The sequence below is a fragment of the Nannospalax galili genome, unplaced genomic scaffold, assembly GCF_000622305.1.
Source record: "Nannospalax galili isolate Female #2095 unplaced genomic scaffold, S.galili_v1.0 scaffold179, whole genome shotgun sequence".
Classification (NCBI taxonomy): Eukaryota; Metazoa; Chordata; class Mammalia; order Rodentia; family Spalacidae; genus Nannospalax; species Nannospalax galili.
In genome coordinates, this window is record NW_008342627.1 from 1,365,952 (window position 1) to 1,386,242 (window position 20,291).

The window sequence follows — 20,291 nt, forward strand, 5'->3', positions numbered from 1 at the left end:
TTGGGAGGCAAAGGCAGGAGAATCTCAAAGCTAGCCTGGTCTACACAGTGAGTTCCAGATCACCTGAGGTTATAGGAAGACCCTGTCTCAAAAAGACCAAAAAAAAAAAAAAATTCAGGATCTTAGAAACAGTCCTCCAATCTGTAAACACTGACCACAAGCCCCTCAACAGGCATGGCTGCAGGCCCTGCACCTCCTGAGCTGACACTGGTCACAAGCCCCTCACAGGTACGGCTGCAGGCCCTGAAGAGCAATGGCACTCGCTTGGTCCTTAAGGATTCTCCAAGACAGGCTAGCAAGCGGGTTTGGGGGTAGGAAGTGAAAAGTCAGAACTGACATGTCAGTTGTGTCACCAGAACAAATGTTTCTGGATCCCAAAGGCTCCACAGTGCATTGCCCTAAAGCAGAGCCACACTATCAGGAAGCCGTGTACACGCTCACTGCTGCACACACAAGGGGACTTGGTCCCCAGCAAGAACGGGCTCTGCTTATAGACACAGGACTAAAAACTCTTTGTTTCTGAGGGTCTGGTGTGGCCCCGGCTGACCTTGAACTTGCTATGTAGATGAGGATCCTCCTGCATCTGCCTCCCAGAGGGAGGCAGTCGTTTTTAATTACAGAATGTTTATTCAGAAAGAGCACCAACCTAATCTATAAAGGAGTAAAAGTCTTATAAAAAATTCCTTTTAATTCATAGTCATTCTCTTATGAAATTAGCTTTCACTGCAATTCTAAAACATGGAATTAAACATGAAATTTTTTTCCAAGTCAGTATCTCACTGTGTAACCCCAGCTGCCTTGGAACTTGCTATGTTGATTAGACTGGCCTCAAGCTCTAAGGCATACGTCACCACACCTGATCAAACATGGAAATTAATTTTAGCCAACACAGAAAGTTATTTTAAAAAGTTCTAATACAGTTGGTCATGGTGGCGCACACCTCTAATCCCAGCACTCCAGAGGCAGAGGCAGGCGGATTTCTGTGAGTTCAAGGCCAGCCTGGTCTACAGCTGGGGCTACAAGGAGACCCTGTCTCAAAAAGACCAAAAAAAAAAAAAAGAGTTATAATACAAACTCATTAGTGATTTATATGATTGTACTTTGGATGTGGGGTGACAGTAAATGTTCATGTTACTGAGAGGAAAAAGTTAAAATACCTTAGGAGCTTTGAACTTTTTTGTATTTTCTCCAATTGATCTATTTCTTTGGATAATCTAGCAATTTCTTCTTCCAGATGTTTTTGAGTAACATCAACTTGTTGGCACAGGCGAGCAAAGGTGGTAGCCATTTCTCTTTAAAATAAAAGAAACAGAGAAGCAGTCATGAATGTCTTCTAAAATGAATAACCTTAACAAGGAGAAAAGCTTTAAGATATATTAAGGTATTTATTATTTTTATTTTATGTGTAGGAGTGTATTGTCTACATGAATGTAAGTGCACCCGTGTCGTCCAATGTCCATGGAGGCCAGAAGAGGGCATTGGATCCCCTGGAACTGGAGTTACATATGGTTGTTAGCCACCATGTGGGTGCTGGGAATCAAACCTGGGTCCTCTGCAAGAGCAGCCAGTGCTCTTAACTGCTGAGCCAGCTCTGCAGACCCCAGGAGAAAAGCTTTAATATCTAAATCGGAATCGAAGCACACAGCTAAAGGTAACTGAGGAGAGGCATGGTACTTGTAACTTGTAGCTGCAGGTCGTGTCACCTGGCCACCAGGCCAAGTGCTCAAGAGGCCGTTGTCCTACCCCTGCGCCCGACGCCTGCGTGTGGCTACAAACAGGATGCAGGCAGAACCAGCTGCAGGAGACAGCAACACAGAACAGGATCTCTTCAGAAGCATTCTATTCTCTTTGCTCAATAAAAATAAGAAATTGTTGAGACTAAGAAAAAAATAAGAAAGATCTATCCTATGAACGTCTGTGAAGTAGAAAAAAATACTTTAAACCATAGAAAAAAATGTTTCCAGAACCAAAGGGCTGTACCTGGGCTGAGTGCTACCCAGTGCACTGGCCCTGGCAGTGTCTGCACCTCACCCAGGAGCACGCCTGGAATGCGTGCACCCCACGTGGCTCTCACACCTCTTTGCAACCATCCTGGGCACTGCACTGCCGGCCTTCTTAGTCTTTGCCTTCTCCACTCTGAATCCCAATATGACACAGGAAGCATTTTCATTAAGTTAATTTCACCAAACAGTGATCTTTCACTAGAACTGTTTAAGTATCCGAGGAGCCTCCATTAGAATGTAAAAGAGGACCAAATTACCTTCCAACTTTTCAGTTCCCATAATTCCTTGTAATAAATGCTATATGAACAAAAAAGGACGAGGTAGCTCACAAGCCCTAATCCCAGCACTCAGGAGCCTGAGGCAGGAGGATTACCATAAGTTAGAGGCCAGCCTTGGCTACAGAGTAAGTCCCTGTCTCAAAAAAAACCAACACAATCAAATCAGAAGTCTGTCCATACCTAAGCTCACTTAAGTGCTAGGGGTTCACTCTTCATAGTTAAGAAACCACAAACACCTTAGAGGAACTTAACTCTGACCAGGTCAGCTGAAGCACTATTCCTTAAAAGACCTCCAGGGTCCTGGGGAATGCCAACAGACTAATCCACCAGAGACTGGGGAGAACTGGCAGTGAGGGACAGGAAATGAGGGCTTAGTTCATCACGGTGGTGACCACAAAATGTGACTCTCAACTTTGGGGAGTGCCCCGTCCCCCCACTCACTGTTGCACTTGGTGGCTGCAGCTGGCACTTGTGAAGCTCACGATCATCTGCAGTTTCTCCGTTGCATAATTCACAAACTGCTGCTTAAAAGCTCTCTCTTTGGCACGCGTGGTCCAGGTCAGCCTTTCATATAAGTACAATGCTCCGTACATGCTTAAAGAAACAGAGATGAGTTTCCAGCCCACTGTTTTCCAAATCTGCAAGATAAAGTCACAGCTCACTCTGAGAAGGAAATACACACAGGAAAAGGCATTGTGACCCCTTGATTCACCATCTAAGAAAGCATATACTGTACACACAGAAGGCAAACATGGTGCCTGGCCCCAACTGACACATCCACAGCAACCCCTGCACCTAAGGATCGGGAACACGAGGAAAGGGAAGATCATAAGAGCCACAGGAACAGAGCGGCTACTCACGACCGAGGGAGCAACCTCTTTTAATTATGACTTTAATCAATTTATACAAGTAATTCTGGCTTTAACTCAATTGCCACAATTAATTATCCCTTATCCAACCCCACAAACGCTTAATGGTGACAGTGAAGATCAAAGACTGATCTGATTCCAGAGATGGTACTGGATGTTGATGTCTCCTGATAAACCTTACATTAACTACAGTTTAGTCAACCAGATCTCCATGTCAGGCAACCGACAACCACTTGTAACTCCAACTCTAGGGGTCCAACACCCTCCTCTGGCCTCCTTGGGCACATGTATTCACGTGTCCATACCCATACCCAGACACATACATACACAGTTACAAGTGAAAACAAATCTTTCTAAAGAAGCAACTTTTATTACAGCAGAAATTTATCTACAGAGAAACAGACAAGAAAGAGGCCGTGCCACCTCCTCCCTCCCTGGCTCATGGCTTATGGGAACACAAATTCCCACTGTAAAAACTTCTCCATTCACAGCAGAGACCCTGTCCCCACTACTGCCAACAGGACAAAGCACACAAAGATGGTGGCACCAAAGGACACAAAGCCCCAATCCTGGCCGCAGCCTCTGAATTGTTTCAAATGTGGAAAAGCAGGCCATTTCCAAACAGCATAAACAAAAAACTACTAGCAACTTTCAGCTTAATAAATTCCCACCTAAAATACATCCAATATGTGCAAAAGGCCTCACTGAGCCAATCAATGTCACTTTGTATTTGATAAAGGAGGAAATTCAATTTTAAGAATGGGGAACTGAGCAAGTGCCCAGGACAACATGGTGATACAACCAGCTCTCCTACACTCGGCTCAGAATCCCAATGCTCCAGCAGCCATCCATCATAGGAAAAAATTAAAAGTAGGGTAGGGTGTGGTGGGGCACGCCTTTAATCACAGCACTTGGGAGGCAGAGACAGGTTGGACGGATCTCTGTGAGATGGAGACCAGCCTGGGATACATAGTGAGTTCCAGGCTAACTGGGGCTACAGGGAGTCGCTGTCTCAAAAAACCAAAAAAATTTTTTTAAATAAAGTATTAAAATTAAAATGCACTAGAGCTGAAGCGATGACTCGACAGTTAAAAACACTGCTCTTCGAGAGAGCCCAGTTCAGTTCCCAACACCCACATGGCAACTAACACCAGTCTCTAACTCCAGACCCAGGGGTACTACCAACTCTTCTGGCCTTTGCAGACACCAGGCACACACACAGTGCACTTAACATGTGGGAAAACACTCATACACATAAACAAGAGGTAAATCTAAAGCAAACAAACAAGACAAAAATGCACTTCTCCATGAGGAAATCTGGTCAAAATAGTGTATCAGGACAGACTTTCACAGCCTGCTATATTTGGTAGGTTGGATTCCTCTCTCAACAATAGTAACAACAGGCTGGAGAGATGCTCAGCAGTTAAGAGCACTGGCTGCTCTTGCTGAGGACCTGAGGTCTGTTCCCAGCACCCACATGGTACCTCACAACCACTAACTCCAGTTCCAGAGTATCCAACGCCGTCTTCTGACCTCTGCGTGCATCGCTTACATGGGTGCATTTACAAACATGCAGGCAAAACACTCAATACTCATAAAATCAAAATAATAATGTAAATTTCTTTTAGGTTAGAGGCTTCAAAAAACCAAAATAGATTTGTATATATACACACATACATCATGTTAACAAACTGAAAAAAATAACTAGCAATTTTTTTTTTTTTTTCGGTCTTTTTGAGACAGGGGCTCTTCCTGTAGCCTGTTGGCCTGGAACTCACTGCGTAGACTAGGCTGTCCTTGATCTCACAGAGATCTGCCTGCCTCTGCCTCCCAAGTGCTAGGACTAAAGGTGTGTGACACCATGCCCAGCATGACTAACAGTCTTTAAGAATGATCCCACAAGTATTCAGAGACAGCCACAGGAACACCAGGCCCTTCTTTTCCGTTTGGTGTCAGGGATCTGACAGCACTCAGGAACGACAGGAAGTGCTCAGGAATGACAGGAAGGGCTCAGGAATGACAGGAAATGCTCAGAAATGACAGGGAATGCTCAGGAACGACAGGAAGTGCTCAGGAATGACAGGAAAGTGCTCACAACCCCCTCCCCCCACTGGACTTCTCTTGTACCAATGCATTAATATCACTTCTTTGTGTACTACGATGTGAAAATTGGTAGTTTAAAAAAAAAAAAAGATACGCCGGGCATAGTAACACACACCTTCAATCCCTGCACTCAGAGACAGGCGGATCTCTGTGAGTTCAAGGCCAGCCCTGTCTACATGGTGAATTCAAGGTCAGCTGGGGCTACAGGGAGACCCTGTCTCAAAAAGACCAAAAAATAGCAATAATAATAATAAATTAAAGAACAGACAGGGCTGAAGAAATAATTCAGTGCAGTGCCTGCTTAGCAAATGCAGGGCTCTGGGCTCAGTCACCAGCACTGCCCTAAAGCAGACAAAACCACCCGGACAGATGGTGTTTCCTTGTAAAAATACAGAGAGGGGTGTGTGTGTATGTATGTGTGTGCATGTGTTTGTATGTGTATGTGTGCATGTGTTTGTACATGTATGTGCATGTGTATGTGTGTGTATGTGTGTGCACGTGTGTGTGTGATAGTTAAGACTAAACTCAAAATCTTCCTTACTGGCTCCTTTTTCGAAAATATTTATTGTTTTTACTTTGTGTATGAATGCATTGCCTGCATGTGTGTAAGTGCACCTGTGTCATGCAGTGCCCTCAGAGGTCAGAAGAGGGCATTGTATCCCCTAGAACTGGAGTTACAGATGCTTGTTGGCTGCCATGTGGGTGCCGGGAATATAATCTAGATCCTCTGCAAGAGCAGCCAGTGCTTTTAACCACTGAGCCGTCTCTCCAGCCCCTCATTCAAATTTTCACACACTATAGATCCTGAGAACACAGTAAAATACACAGAGTTGTGACAGTTTTCACCCTACATTTATTAGATGTCTGTTTCTTACCACGCCTCCAATAACTATGACGCCCATAGATGTTCTAGATGTGAGGGATGCCAAGCCTGTGATCAGGGTGATCATGAGCTCCTCCTGGGCCACATTGTCTGGTGCTGCTGGATTGGCAGGAGCAGTGGGTGTTGAAGTTAAAGATCTAGGGAGCTGGTAAATTTAGGAGAAAAAACAGAATAGTACATTCATAAAGTTAGTTTTAAAAATTAAAGCAAATTTATATGTTTAAAAAAAAAAAAAAAAAAAACTCCAAATAATGAGCACAACACCAATCCAGGAAGTGAGATGGACCAAGAGTACTTCCTCAGACAGCTCCTCCTGGGTTGCCTACACGGCATGGGATGCATAGGCTTCTGGCCTCAGTCACCCAAGTGCTGAAATCACAAGTATGTGCCCTTATAGAAATAGCGTCTATAGGGCTGGAGAGATGGCTCAGCAGTTAAGAGCACTGACTGCTCTTGCAGAGGACCCAGGTTCAATTCCCAGCACCCACATGGTGGCTATGAACTGTCCTTAACTCCAGTTCCAGGGGAATCCGAAGCCCTCTTCTCACCTCCGTGGCACTGCACGACACAGGTGCACTCACATACATGCAGGCAATACACTCATACACATAAAATTAAGATAACAAATTAAATTTAAAAAATAAGGGAGCCGGGTGTGGTGGCATGATTCTCTAGCATACACATAAAATCAAAATAATAAAATATAGGCCAGCCTGGTCTACATAGTGAGTTCCAGGACAGCTGGAGCTACAGGGAGACCCTGTCTCACAAAGACCAAAAAAAAATAGATAAAATATTTTTTAAAAAAAGAAAAGAAAGAAATAGCATCTGTGACAGAGACGAGTGGTATAAAGAACATTTAGCAATAACTCAATAGGAATTGAAACTGTATTTTTCAAGATTTATTTTTGGTTTTGGTTTTTTGAGACAGGGTCTCCCTGTAGCCCCAGCTGGGCTAGAACTCACTATGTAGACCAGGCTGGACTTGACTTCACAGACATCTGCTTCTGTCTGCCTCCCAAGTGCTGGGATTAATTAAAGGCATGTGCCACCAAACTTGGCTTGTTTTTAATAACTTGGCTTATTTTTATAATTTCTAATTATGTGTATGTGTATGCCTCTGTGTGAGTGCCTGTCAAAGTCAGAATGGGGCACCTGGCACCCTGGAGCTGGAGTTACAGGCGGCTGAGTGCTGATGTGAGTGCTGGAAAAGCTTAGGTTCTCGAGAAGAGTAAAATTCTCTGCAGTCCCAGGAATTAAAACCGTACTTCTTAAGAGACAAACTGTGTGTTTAGCTTGTACAATACCCTGGCTTAATTTCCCAGCACTTTCTGTTTTCTGTAAAACAAAAACAAAAATGCTCCAAATGAAAAGCATAATCCATAAGACAAACAAGTAGAAAGCCCAGGTAAGAAAGACTTCAAAATAAAAACCTGGGGTTGGCAGGATGGCTCAGCAGGGGAAGGTGCTCGTCACTAAGCCTGATGGCCTAGTTTGATCCTCAGAACCCACATGGTAGAAGATGACTCCTGCATGTTGTTCTGACCTCTACGCTCACATCACAACGTGCTCATTTGCGTATACACACACACACACACACACACACACACACACACACATGAGCAAGCAAGTACGCACACATACACAAACAAAATAAAATACTTTTTAAATAAAAATGTATTAGCTGGATGTAGTCATACACGTAATGTCCGCACTCAAGAGCTGCGGCAAGAAGACTACCCTAAGTTCAAGGCCAGTTTGGCCTACACAGTAAGGTCCAGGCCAACCTGAACTATAGCATGAAACCTCAAAAAACCAACAACCAACCAACAAACCTTTTAAACTTCAACACACCAAAGAAAATTAAACGACAAGACACATACTAGAAAAATATATTTGGGGGCTGGAGAGATGGCTCAGCAGTTAAGAGCACTAAGTGCTCTTGCAGAGGACCCAGGTTAGATTCCCAGCACCCACATTGTGACTAACAACTGTCCATAACTCCAGTTCCAGGGACTCCAACACCCTCTTCTGACCTCTGAGGGCACTGCACAACACACGTACACTTACATACATGCAGGCAATACACTCATACACATAAAATAAAAAAGAAAAATATATTTGAATTATATATCTGATTAAAGAGATTCGTATCTGGAAGACAGAATTCCTAAAACATAATAGAGGCCAACTAATCCAAGTAAAAAAAATATAAAAAATGGAAGACAGTTCACAAAAGAGGCCACTAAAAGGCTTATAACCACAGGGAAAAGTGTTCAAAATCAGGCACCAAGGAAATGTAAATCAGCCTACCTCCAGCCACACCACGCCCACTGGGATAAAAGACAGCAGTGTTGGCACGTGGGCCTACAAACTAAACCCCAGGGCTGGTGGAACGAAAACAGCACAAAAGATTAAACACGAAATTCAGGTGTGACATCCACCTGTAATCGCAATGCTCAGGAATCTCTTAAGTCTAAGACCAGCCTGGGCTACGAAGTGAGACCTTGTCCTTAAAAGCAGAGCCAGGCGTGAGTTCCAGGTCAGCTGAGGTTACAGAGACCCTATCTCAACAAACAAGCAAGGTGTGGTGGACAGGCCCATAATCCCAGAAGGTGGAGGCAAGAGGACCCTAAATTCAGCATCATCGTCTCAGCCAGATACGAGTTTAAGGCTAGCCTACATGGCCGGGAGAACATACATACATATACAAACACACACACACACACACAAACACACACACACACACACATAAAAACACAGCTAACCCTGAGCCAGCATGTGGCCTGCAATCATCCCTCACATAGGGATGAGAACACATGTCCCTGTGACAGCACACATGCGTTCACTGCAGCTCTGTGCACAAACAGCTGCACTATGCGACCAGTATCCAACACTGCAATGGGTGAAAACAATGGTCATGTACACAGAAGACCGTTTTCAGCCACACAGAATGAAGTTCTGCCATTTGTGGAGAAAAGGACACAGCTGGAGACGGCGCATCAAGTGAACCAGGTCGGTCTCAAGTACTTGTACCTCCTTTCCTCTGTGGGTCCTGGACATTACAGACGCCTAAAATCACAAAGGCCAGGTGTGGTGGCACACACCTATAATCCCAGCACTAAGCAGGCAGTCAGGCAGATCGCTGAGAGGTCGAGGCCAGCCTGTTTACACAGCAAGTTCCAGGCCAGCTGGGGTGCAGGGAGATCATGCCTCAAAATAAGTAAATAAATAAATAAAATCACATAGGGACAGATGATATGAAAGTAAAGGAAAGCTACCTCGGAACAAAGGGGACTAATGGGAGGTGGAGAAGGGGAGGGGAATAAGATCATTTGGATCTGGCCCAGGGACCTTCAAATGAGTATAAATGGGCTGATGTATATGGAAAATTATCTTTAAAATTGCTTGCCGGAGCTTACTCAAGTCTGAAATAGCCAGTGGAATGTGCCGTGCTCGAACTGCAGAAGCGAAGCAACACTGAGGCACATGAGAACATGCTGAATGAACCAGGCCAGGCCTGTGAGGCCTTACCTGACACGATCCCACTTACAGGCAAAGTCAGAGGGCAAATCTGACTCAGTAGGATTAGTGGGAGCTGGGAGGCGTGAATGATAACTCATTTACAACTGATCATGGTGATGGTTTTGTAACTCCATAAATTTCCTTAAAAATTGTAAAATTAACAAATTTTATTTTATTTTTTGGTCTTTTTGAGACAGAGTCTCCCTGTAGCCCCAGCTGGCCTGGAACTCACTATGTAGACCAGGCTGGCCTTGAGCTCACAAAGATCTGCCTGCCTCTGCCTCCCGAGTGCTGGGATTAAACATGCACACCACCACGCCCGGCTGAAACCAAACACTTAAGAAAATAAAACTTTCTCAAGTCACAGGGATGGCTCAGTGAGTAAAGGTACTTGCTGCCAAGCCTGAGGATCTGAGTTCAAGCCCTAGAAGACACACTGTAAAAAGAAAAAACTGACTCCTGCATGTCGTCCTCCATCTCCACATGCAGGCCTGGCATTTATATGCATGTGCACACACATACACACACACAAGAAAAAAGTGCCCTAACCGAACACAGACCATCTTACACTAGTAGATGGATCCCAGTCGAGCTTGAGACAGTCCGGCTCCTAACAGACAGGTCTGGTTTTATTAGAGAAAGCTGCATAGACAAAGTACAAGTTTCAACTGGTAGGTCAAAGACACACACCTGAAAGACGGGCTCTGACAGCCCGAGCAGCACCCTCTGTGCATTTGTGGAGCCCAGGAATCGATGCACGAGGGAAGACCAGCCCAGGGAAAATCGGAACACGATATCCTCCTGAAAATCTGAACACAGCTTGTGGCAATTGAGGTCATAGCTGAGGTCAAATTTTTTGCAAGGGATCAGTGTGTGAAGCTTGTTCTGTATGCCAGCGGGGAGCAACGGCTTCAAGTTTTCTAGAGAGAAACAGTACATGGATTTTAAGAAAACAGCAGTGTTTATACTCCTTTGTCTTCTACACAATGCACCCAAATCAAGTAACCCTTAGGGAGGGAGGGGGGAGGGGGAAGGAGACGGCTGCACTTGAACGTGAACATTACCGATGATTTCCTGCTGGGACTGAAACATGGAGGCATTCACTTCGCTGGTGCAGCGGTCGGCCAGGTTCCTCCCCATGCCGTCCTCAATGTGCTTGTTTAACTCCTGTCAGGATCGCAAATGCACATGTTCTGAAAGACTGCTTAAACAATCTTGATCTCGCTATCAGAGCATAGTTTTTGGGGTGCTGGTGACTGAACTTGGAGCTTCACACATGCGGAGCTCCATCCCCAGGCCCTCTGTGTAGTTTTATGTATGAGACACTACATTAGAGAGGAGCTCTGATCTGTACACTGACTGCCCAGAATGAACCAAAATGGCCAGGCCACTAAGTCAGCAAGTGCAGAATGCCTGAGGGTCCTCTCCGAGGAACCTGCCACAACTTTAACTTACACTCTTATACACTTTCAATACACTCGGGGTAGGATGAAACTCGGAACAAAATTCATCTACCAAAACAGACAGTCGACAAATTTCATCTGTCATTGCACATGAAACCTGAAAACATTAAAAAAATCAGTTAAAAAAGTTAATTCATGGGCAGCCTGGGCTACACAGCAAAACCTTCTCAAATAAATAAATGATAAAAATAAAAGACCACCAACTACTCAGAATATGAAATTTGGGCATATACATTCATTTAAGGGGACAGACAGCCCCTGCAGCAACACATCTCTGCTTCCAGATGCAGTCGGAGCTCCCGTACCTTGTTTGCCACCTCCTCTGTCACCTCCTTGATTTTCTTCTTGACATCCAGTGTTAAAAGGTTCATTTGGTTTCGAATAAAGTCCAATCTATCAATTTGGTCTTCCCTTTCTTCCATTGAATAAACCCTATTTTATTATGAAGAACCATCAATATTCAGGGTACATTAAATTCCTAAAGCAGTTAAGCAAGGTCACATTTATACACTGAACTATGAGCATGACAAGAAAAAAGAAGTCCTGTATGTCCAAGCCTGACTTACCAAGTCCTTGGGGTAGCAGACTTCACACAATGACACTGTCTGTAGGCCCACCTGCCACCGACCTCCTACAAAGAGCTGGTTAGGATGCTAAGTCTCTACACAGTAGACAAGCAAAACCACTCTGCCCCTCCTGTGACCTGTGCCCTCTCTACAGATGAGTGCTTTGGTGCTAATGCAGAAACGACCAGACACAAGGAGGTGGAGAAGCTCCACACAGCCGAGAAAGTACTCAATATCCTGTTTTTTAAAGTCAGTAATGTCAGCTGGGGGTGGTGGCGCACACCTTTAATCCCAACACTCTGGAGGCAGAGGCAGACATATCTCTGTGGGATCGAGGCTAGCCAGGTCTACAAAGGAAGTTCCAGGCCAGCTGGGACTACAGGGAGACACTGTCTCCCAAAAAAATTAGTAAAGACAGTTAGGTAGACTACATGTGAGATACTACAAAAAAGGCAGTCAGGCTGCAGAGGCCTTCAGCAGCAACATACTTAACACACGGGCTGTATGGAGAGGCTGCCGGGGCTGAGATTGGCTCGGGGCTCGTGCTTTGGGTTCCCAGTGGGCAGGTCTCCACTTTTGTATGTAACGCACTGCTAAAAAGTACAAAAGCCAAGGAACAGACCTGTGTGTGTGTTGGGGGCGGGGTGACAGGTGTTCCAAGCAGAAAGACACACTCTCTTTTCTTGAAACAGGGTCTCCCCCGGCTGGCCTGGACTCACTAAGTAGACCAGGCTGGTCTCTAACTCAGATATCCACCTGCCTTTGTCTTCCAAGGGCTGATTATAGGTGTGCATCACCATGCCTGGCAAGAATACTTCAAAAACTTCAATTTTAAGGGTTGGGGCTGTAGCTCCGTGGTAGAGGGCTCTGTCTCACATTCACAGTATCGTCAGATCAATCCTCAACATTATTCCCTGCCCCCCCATAACAAAATACCTTCAATTTCAGCCAGACATGGCTGCCAAGGCTCAAAATCCCCTGCAATAGGGAGGCTAGGGCAGGAGAACTGTCCCAAGTTCAAGGCCAGCCTAAATTAGAAACTGTCTCAAAACAACCCTTCAATTTTGGCCCTTCTGGATGTTTCCACCACCTAGGTTATGCTTGCTCAGGTGCTGGGGCCTGCTGGCATGACTTCTGCCACATCTGACAACATTCTGATCTTTGCTGCAAGTGTACCAAGTTGACACAAACCACGCTTTGTCTGAAAGGACCAACTTGGACCTCAGGACACCACACTTAGACAGCTTTGCTTCTCATCAGCACTGCTCCATACTTTCCAATTTTCATTTCCAAGTATGTGAAGAACAGGCTGTGGACTGGATGCAAACAGAGCATCACCTAACTGGACTTAATTCTGTTGTCTTCAAATATTTAAAAATACACCAATAGGCACCAGTTAAATCACAAAATTGATCTTAGTGCATTATTTATAGTAACATTTCAAACCTTAGCCTTAAAAGTCTCACGCCACAGTAAAAGGAACTCCTACCTTTTCTCTGCTGCCGCCACGTTTATCGAATCCATGACGGCTTTCACAGTGTCTAGTATCTGCTTAGCTCTGATAGTGTGCTGTTCGAACTTTGTTTTCACTGCTGACTGCGAGATACACTCCTGCGAGGGCCAAGCCACAACACATTACTGTAATTCCACCCCAACAATTTGAGGAATTCAAACACAAAAACTTGCTGATTATAACTTAAACCAAAACCAAAAAAACAGGAAAAAAAAAAAAACATGCATGATGAAACAGAACTTAAATTACAAAGGTTAAACAAATTAAAGAACTCAAACGTAAAAAAGGCTATAACAGCAAGTTTATATTTTTGTGTATTCTCACACAGTAATGTGTAATGGGTTGGCTATATAACAAAAAACAAATGGCACAATTTCAGTGTTGAGAAAGTTTCCTGTCAGAATTGCCTATTTGAATTTTAGTCCATTTATCTTGTTTTAACCATACTTCCAATATATACCCAAGTAAAGTTCCAGTTGTTAGAATCTTATTTTTGGTTTAAATTCTTACATCTGGATGGATTATAGTGATATTGCTAAGGCTACTGGAGAGGTTTTCTATGGATTCATATGTGAGCAATTAAACTTTTCAACAATAAGGAAATGCTTTAAATCACATATAGAAAACTCCTGCAGTATTTCAACCTCACTGGTCTGCAGTGTAGCTCACACAGGCCTGAATGACATCCACGTCATCTGTTCCTCCTACAAGCTAACTAGCCCACAAACCAAATCAGTGTTTCCTAACAAGTATGTCCTTCCTTCTCTTGTTTTTAGTTTTCTTCTTTAAAGAAGACTTTTTTATGTGTACTTGTGTGTTTGTGGAGTGTCAGAGGAGAGTTATCAGATGCCCTGGAGGTGGAGTTACAGGTGGTCATGAAGCCCTGATCTGAGTGCTTCAATTCCACTGGCAGGCATGGGCCACCACACCCAGCAGCTTCAGGGTTTGGTTTTGGATTTTTGGGACAAGGTCTCACTAAGTAGCATTGGCTGGCCTGGAACTGTTTTTTTAATTAGAAGAGATTACATCAGAAAGTACCAAGGTTAGTTTGTTTCAACTTTTAACACATACAACATATTTGTTACATATGTATGCATTTTTACTGATTTATCATAAAAAGATTGCAAAATTGTTACAACTGGCCTGTTTCATTGTTATTTCAGAGAAAGTCAAATTCCACACTGACATAACCTTTGAAAACTGAGTGTGTTTACCAAAAAAACTGTGGTCTTTGAACAACCCTAGAAACTGCTGGCTCACAACATAGCATACCAGGATATAAACCTGCCTATAGGAAATTCGTTTAATGGTCGTTTTTTTATCTAGGTCATTTTTACTGAGCAGTTCTCCAGTGCTGCAAGGCCTCCATCTTTCTGATCACTTTTACATACTCAGCAAATACAGACTGTGCTAACTACCTCCGGGTTTGTTCCTGTCTCCCGGGGTAGCTCTCATGTTCTGCAAAGAGGCGTCCACTCAGGTGCCTGTTTGCTCCCTGAACTCATCGGCATGCTGCACATTCCCTGAATTGACTCTAAAAATTATCTGTGCACCTCACTCAGAAAGCCTGTAACGGGCTGTGTAGCTCCCTCCAGTATTTTGTTCAAGGTCTAGATGACAGCAATTCCCTCGTGCAGGCAGAGGGCACTTGGTGGCAGTTCACTCATCAGCTCAGAGTCTCCTCCAGAGTTCATGACCGTCACGAGTTCGCGACAGCAAGCTAGCCAGCCATTCCTGTTCTGAACGTTCTGGGATGCTTCCTTTAGTCCCCCAACAGCTGCTCAACTGTATGCATTTGAATTACAAGCTACTGGTTTCTTAATGACCAAAACACAGTTCTGATTTTATTCTAAACAATTGCCTCACAAATATGCCAAATTCACCTCCACAAAATTTTAACAAAAGCATAAAAATTTTAAAAGGACAAAGGTTAAAAGAAATGCTATGTTCCTCGATGAAGCAGATCTAGGTGTCAGCAATGAAGACCCAAGTGCACAGGTCACAGCACAGTGTGAGAGCTAGACTAGACGGCGTGAGGTCAGCGTTAGAGTTAGACAGCATGAGGTCAGCATTAGAGCTAGACTAGACGGCGTGAGGTCAGCATTAGAGCTAGATTAGACAGCGTGAGGACAGCATTAGACAGCATGAGGTCAGCACTAGAGCTAGACTAGACGGTGTGAGGTCAGCATTAGAGCTAGACTACATGGCGAGAGGACAGAGATCTCCAAGACTATTAGGCAGAGGGGTCACTGATTCAAGCTCAGGGGAGGGACATGAAGAGAAGGAAACCCTCTAACTGAGAAGGCCCCACAGGCACTCCCAGTCACCTAAGTGCAGAAGCCGCGGACTCCTCAGCCACCATCAACTACTGAACCTGCACGAGCAGTGCACATGAGCACCAGTCCGCTACTGACTTAGGAACTCTTAACTTTCCGACAGACTGAAAATACTGCCCCAAACCAAATTAAAGGCATCTTGTTGGAATATCCTACACTACTTTCAAACTTAGCAACTAAGAACCAAAATGACAGTCACACCCCAACTAAGACAGTTTTCTGAGTCCCTAGTAACATCTAAAGAAGTCAGTCAAATAATTATTCATGCAGTTACACAAATACCCAACAGCCTGCTATTCCAGGATGTTTTAAACTGAAAGTGTGAGAGAGAACACCGAATTACCTCTCACCCAGATGTACCACACAGTTACATTTTTTATACATACATACATACATACATGTATGCATGCACAGGATGCTGGTTTGTTTGAAGATATAGGGTCTCATTAAGCTACACAGAATGGCCCTGAATTCCTAGGCTCAAAGGATCCTTCTGCCTCAAGCTCCCAAGTGCTCAAACTACAGGTACACTCCTGGCTTCATACGTGTATACTAAAGGTCAATGCAGGCACTAGGATCGCACTACCCAATGCTGGCCCAGTGTCACAACTGAAGCCCCATCTGGAGAATCACTCAGACCCAGGAGTTCACAACCAGCCTGGCCAACACAGTGAGAACCTAACTCAAAATCAACACCCAAACACACCAACATCTGTCTTCTAAAAAAGGGGACACTTCCCTACCCCACCATGAAACAATTACACTCACAATATTTTCCACTAGGACTATGCAACTAACACAGGCCACAGCCATATCCAGATTTACCAGCACCCCCTCACTTACCAAACCTAGGCAATGAATCTGAATGTCCAGCTTGTCTTGGTAGTAGGCCTGTCTAAACCCAGGTTTAAAAAGTTAAAAAGTTGGGGCTGGAGAGATGGCTCAGCATTCAAGAGCACTAGCTGCTCTTGCAGAGGACCTGGGTTCAGTTCCCAGCACCCACACGGCAGCTACAGACTGTCCTTAACTCCAGTTCCAGGGGAATCTGAAGCCCTCTTCTGACCTCTGGGGTACTGCATGACACGGGCGCACACATACATGCAGGCAATACACTCATACACATTAGAAAAAATAATAAAATATTAAAAGAAAAAAAAAGTTAGAAAGTGCCAGGCTGGAGAGATGGCTCCTCGGATAAGAGCACTGACTGCTCTTCCAGAGGACCTGGGTTCAGTTCCCAGCACCCACATGGCAGCTAACAACCTAACAACCATCAGTTAGTTATTCCAATTCCAGGAGCTCCAACACCCTCTTCTGACCTCTGTGGGCACTGCACAACATGGGTGCACTTACATACATGCAGGCAATACACTCACACACATAACAATAATAAAATTAAAAAACCAAAATGTTTTTAAAAAATTTAAAACAAAAAAGCTAACAAGGAACTTAATGACAATCCTCCCAAAATTATAATTACATTCATTCAATGGCAAATCCAACCAAGATGTGTGTGAATATAGGGTACAGAATTTAAACAAAACAGAAACATAAATTTATGCTACTAAACTTTAAACTGTGAGAAATACACCAATTTCTAGAAAATCATATATTACCAAAACTGATTGAAAAAGAAACAAATTTCAGGACTGGAGAGATGGTTCAGTGATTAAGAACACCTACTGCTCTTGCAAAGGACCTGAGCTCAGTTCCCAGCACCCACATCAGGTGTCTTACAAATGCCCATTAACTCCAGCTCCAGGGCATCTCTTCTGGCCTCTGTGGGAACCTGCACTCACACCTCCCCACGGCCCCACACACAGTTAAAATGAGAAGATAAAATTTCAGGGTTTCAGAGATGCTCAGTGGTTAGGAGCCCTTGCTGCTCTTGCAAAGGACCCATGTCTGGTTCCCAGCACCCACATGTCAGCTCATAACCATCTGTCACTGCAGTTATAGGGGATCCGACACTCTCTTCCGGCCTCCATGGTCTTTGGGAAGTATGTGGTACACTTACATACATATAGTATAAACACTCATACACACAAAATAAAAATAAATTGTCTCTAAGGCTGGAGAGGTGGCTCGGCAGTTAAGAGCACTGGCTGCTCTTGCAAAGGACCCAGGTTCAATTCCCAACATCCACACAGTGGTTAACAACCGTCTGTAACTCCAGTTCCAGAGGATGCAACGCCCTCTTCTGACCTCTGCAGGTATCGCGTGACACAAGTGCACTCACAACACATGCAGACAATACATTCATACACATAAAATAAAAGTAATAAGGAGCTAGAGAGATGGCTCAGCAGTTAAGAACACTGGTTGTTCTTGCAGAAGACCTGGGTTCATATCCCAACACCCCCATGGAAGCTAATAACTGTCTGTAACTACAGTTCCAGGGGATCCCACAGCCTCTTCTGTCCGCCGCAGGCACTGCATGACACGGGTACACTTACCTACATGCAGGCAATACACACACACACACATAAAAGAATAATAATAAATAAATAATATTTTTTGAGCTGGGCGTGGTGGCGCACGCCTTTAATCCCAGCACTTGGAAGGCAGAGGCAGGTTTACATTCCCAAATAAACTTCTACAATTTTTGAAAATGAATTTCCAAGTTTCTCCTGAAAACATTTTAGGTCCAGGCATGGTGGCATGTGCCAGTAACTCTAGCACTTGGGAGGGTATGGGAAAAGGACTATGCATTGGAGGTCAGCTTAGGCTACACAGAAAAGGTTCCAGGACAGCCTAGGCCTCACAGCAAGAGTCCCAGGGCAGCCTGAGATACACAGCAAGACCTGTTCTCAAAACACAACAGCACCAATGAAAACCACGCCAATGAGATGACAACAGGTATAAGTGCTTGCCACGTATACCTGAGTTCAATCCCCTGAACCCACAGTTCGTGGAAAGAAGAGACTCTAGAAAGTTCTCCTCTGACCTGACATGTACACCTGCATATATACTCACACCCACACACCCACACCACACACACTAAGTAATAATCATTTTAATTTTAAAAAGTTGGGCCCTTGGGGCACCAGGCTTGGTGGCGCACACCTTTAATCCCAGCACTCAGGAGGCAGAGGCAGGTGGATCTCTGTGAGTTCCAGGCTAGCCTGGTCCACATAGTGAGTTCCAGGCCAGCTGGGGCTACAGGGAGACCCTGTCTCAAAAAGACCAAAAAGTAAAAAATAAAAAATAAAAACTTAGGCCCTTCGATGTAATTCAACGACAGAGGCCTTGCCTAATACGGCAAGCCCCAAGGTTTGATCTGTGTCTGTGTAGGCCAACTCTAGCCCAACTGGAACAGCATGTCTGGGAAGGCCAGGAGCCTGTCGTTCTCCAGAGCACCCTCTGGGACCTCCAGGCTGGGAACGGGGCTCTCCAGCACATGCTCTATCTGCCCATCTCTTCTAGCAAACATTCTAGGAAGCAAACAGTATGCCAAGGTCAGAAGGGTGCAGGCGTGCAGCAGAAGGGAGAAGTGGTCAGAGACAGCGATGGCAAACAGCCACAAACAAGCAGACATGTACACAGAAAGTCAGTAAGTATGAAAGGGAACGGATGGGACAGGTCTGCCGTCCACGTATCTCTAAGCAGAAAAAGTGAGGTGTAAGACAAGTGGGCTGTGGATTTTCTTGGGAAGAGACAGCGGTCTGGAGCAACTGGAGTTCCTGTGTCCCATGGCTTGACTTGAGCAGAGACCTGCCCCTGTCTCAGGATCCGTGTCCCAGGACCCCTGACCCAGGCAGCTGATAGTGGCCTTTTAAAATACTCTATCTTCATCTGTCTAACAGTCTTCTTTCCTCTCAGAAAATTAAAGGTGAGGGACTGCTTTCTTTTTTTAGATAGAGTCTCACCTGGCAGCTGAAACTGTGTAGACCAGGCCAGCCTTGATCTTATAGAGATCCACCTGCCTCTGCCTCCCAAGCGCTGGATTTAAAAGCATGCACCAGTAAGGGACTAACAAAAAAATTTTTACTTTAAAAACCTCAGCCTGAGGTCAGGTGTGGTGGCGTAGCCTTTAATTTCAGCACTTGGGAGGCAGAGGCTGGCGGATCTCTGTGAGTTCAAGGCCAGCCTGGTCTACAGAGAGACCCTGTCTCAAAAAATAGCAAAAAGAAAAAAACTTGAACATGGTGTATTCAACATGTGTCCTCTACTGAGGCCACTGCTCTGTACAGGGAGTGATTACAGATGGACATGTGCTAGTTCTCAAGTCTCCATTCATCCGGGTGGGAAGTGGATGGAATTTAAGCAGAAGTGCATAAATAGGGCTGTGTGAGAACTTAGAGAGTTGACCTCTAGAACTTCCAGTCAAATGTAGGAGAAGCTCTAAGATTAGAAAACCCTCAAATGCTCACTCCCCGGGGTGAAGGCTCTCCCTCCTCATGCCGTGCACATCACTTACGCAGCACAGCGCTTTCCTACCAGTTCCCTACTACTGCCATATTCATTCATGGTTCAGGTCTGGAACAAGATGAGACCTAGCAGGCGGCAGTCCAGCTGAAGAATGCGAGACGGTCGTGTCACGCATTCACCGCGCCAGCTCGCAATAGGAAGAGCTGGCACTAGGGGAAAGAGGACGGCCCTCACTTGGTGGCACCATTTGTTCCAACAGCAGTGAGTGTTCACACATGCTCCACAGTACCGAACGCAGGCATCACTGACTGCAACACAAGAACTAGCCAGCTCCCCTGTGACAGCTGAGCCCCACGGGGGTGCACTCCACAGGCTTCGTTT

At 44.9% G+C, this 20,291-nt stretch overlaps 1 protein-coding gene across 2 annotated transcripts in view; it reads right to left on the minus strand.

The window, feature by feature from the left end:
- Mfn1 (mitofusin 1) overlaps positions 1-20,291 on the minus strand; it is a 43,873-nt gene that overhangs the window by 2,924 nt on the left and 20,658 nt on the right. For both annotated transcript variants that reach the window (XM_029566204.1, XM_008838666.3), the window contains exons 10-17: positions 13,180-13,301; positions 11,430-11,556; positions 11,117-11,221; positions 10,726-10,828; positions 10,352-10,581; positions 6,129-6,281; positions 2,723-2,919; positions 1,158-1,292 (exon numbers count right to left, since the gene is read on the minus strand). In XM_029566204.1, coding sequence (XP_029422064.1) covers positions 1,158-1,292; positions 2,723-2,919; positions 6,129-6,281; positions 10,352-10,581; positions 10,726-10,828; positions 11,117-11,221; positions 11,430-11,556; positions 13,180-13,301 — 1,172 coding nt within the window. The remainder of the gene's footprint in view (positions 1-1,157; positions 1,293-2,722; positions 2,920-6,128; positions 6,282-10,351; positions 10,582-10,725; positions 10,829-11,116; positions 11,222-11,429; positions 11,557-13,179; positions 13,302-20,291) is intronic.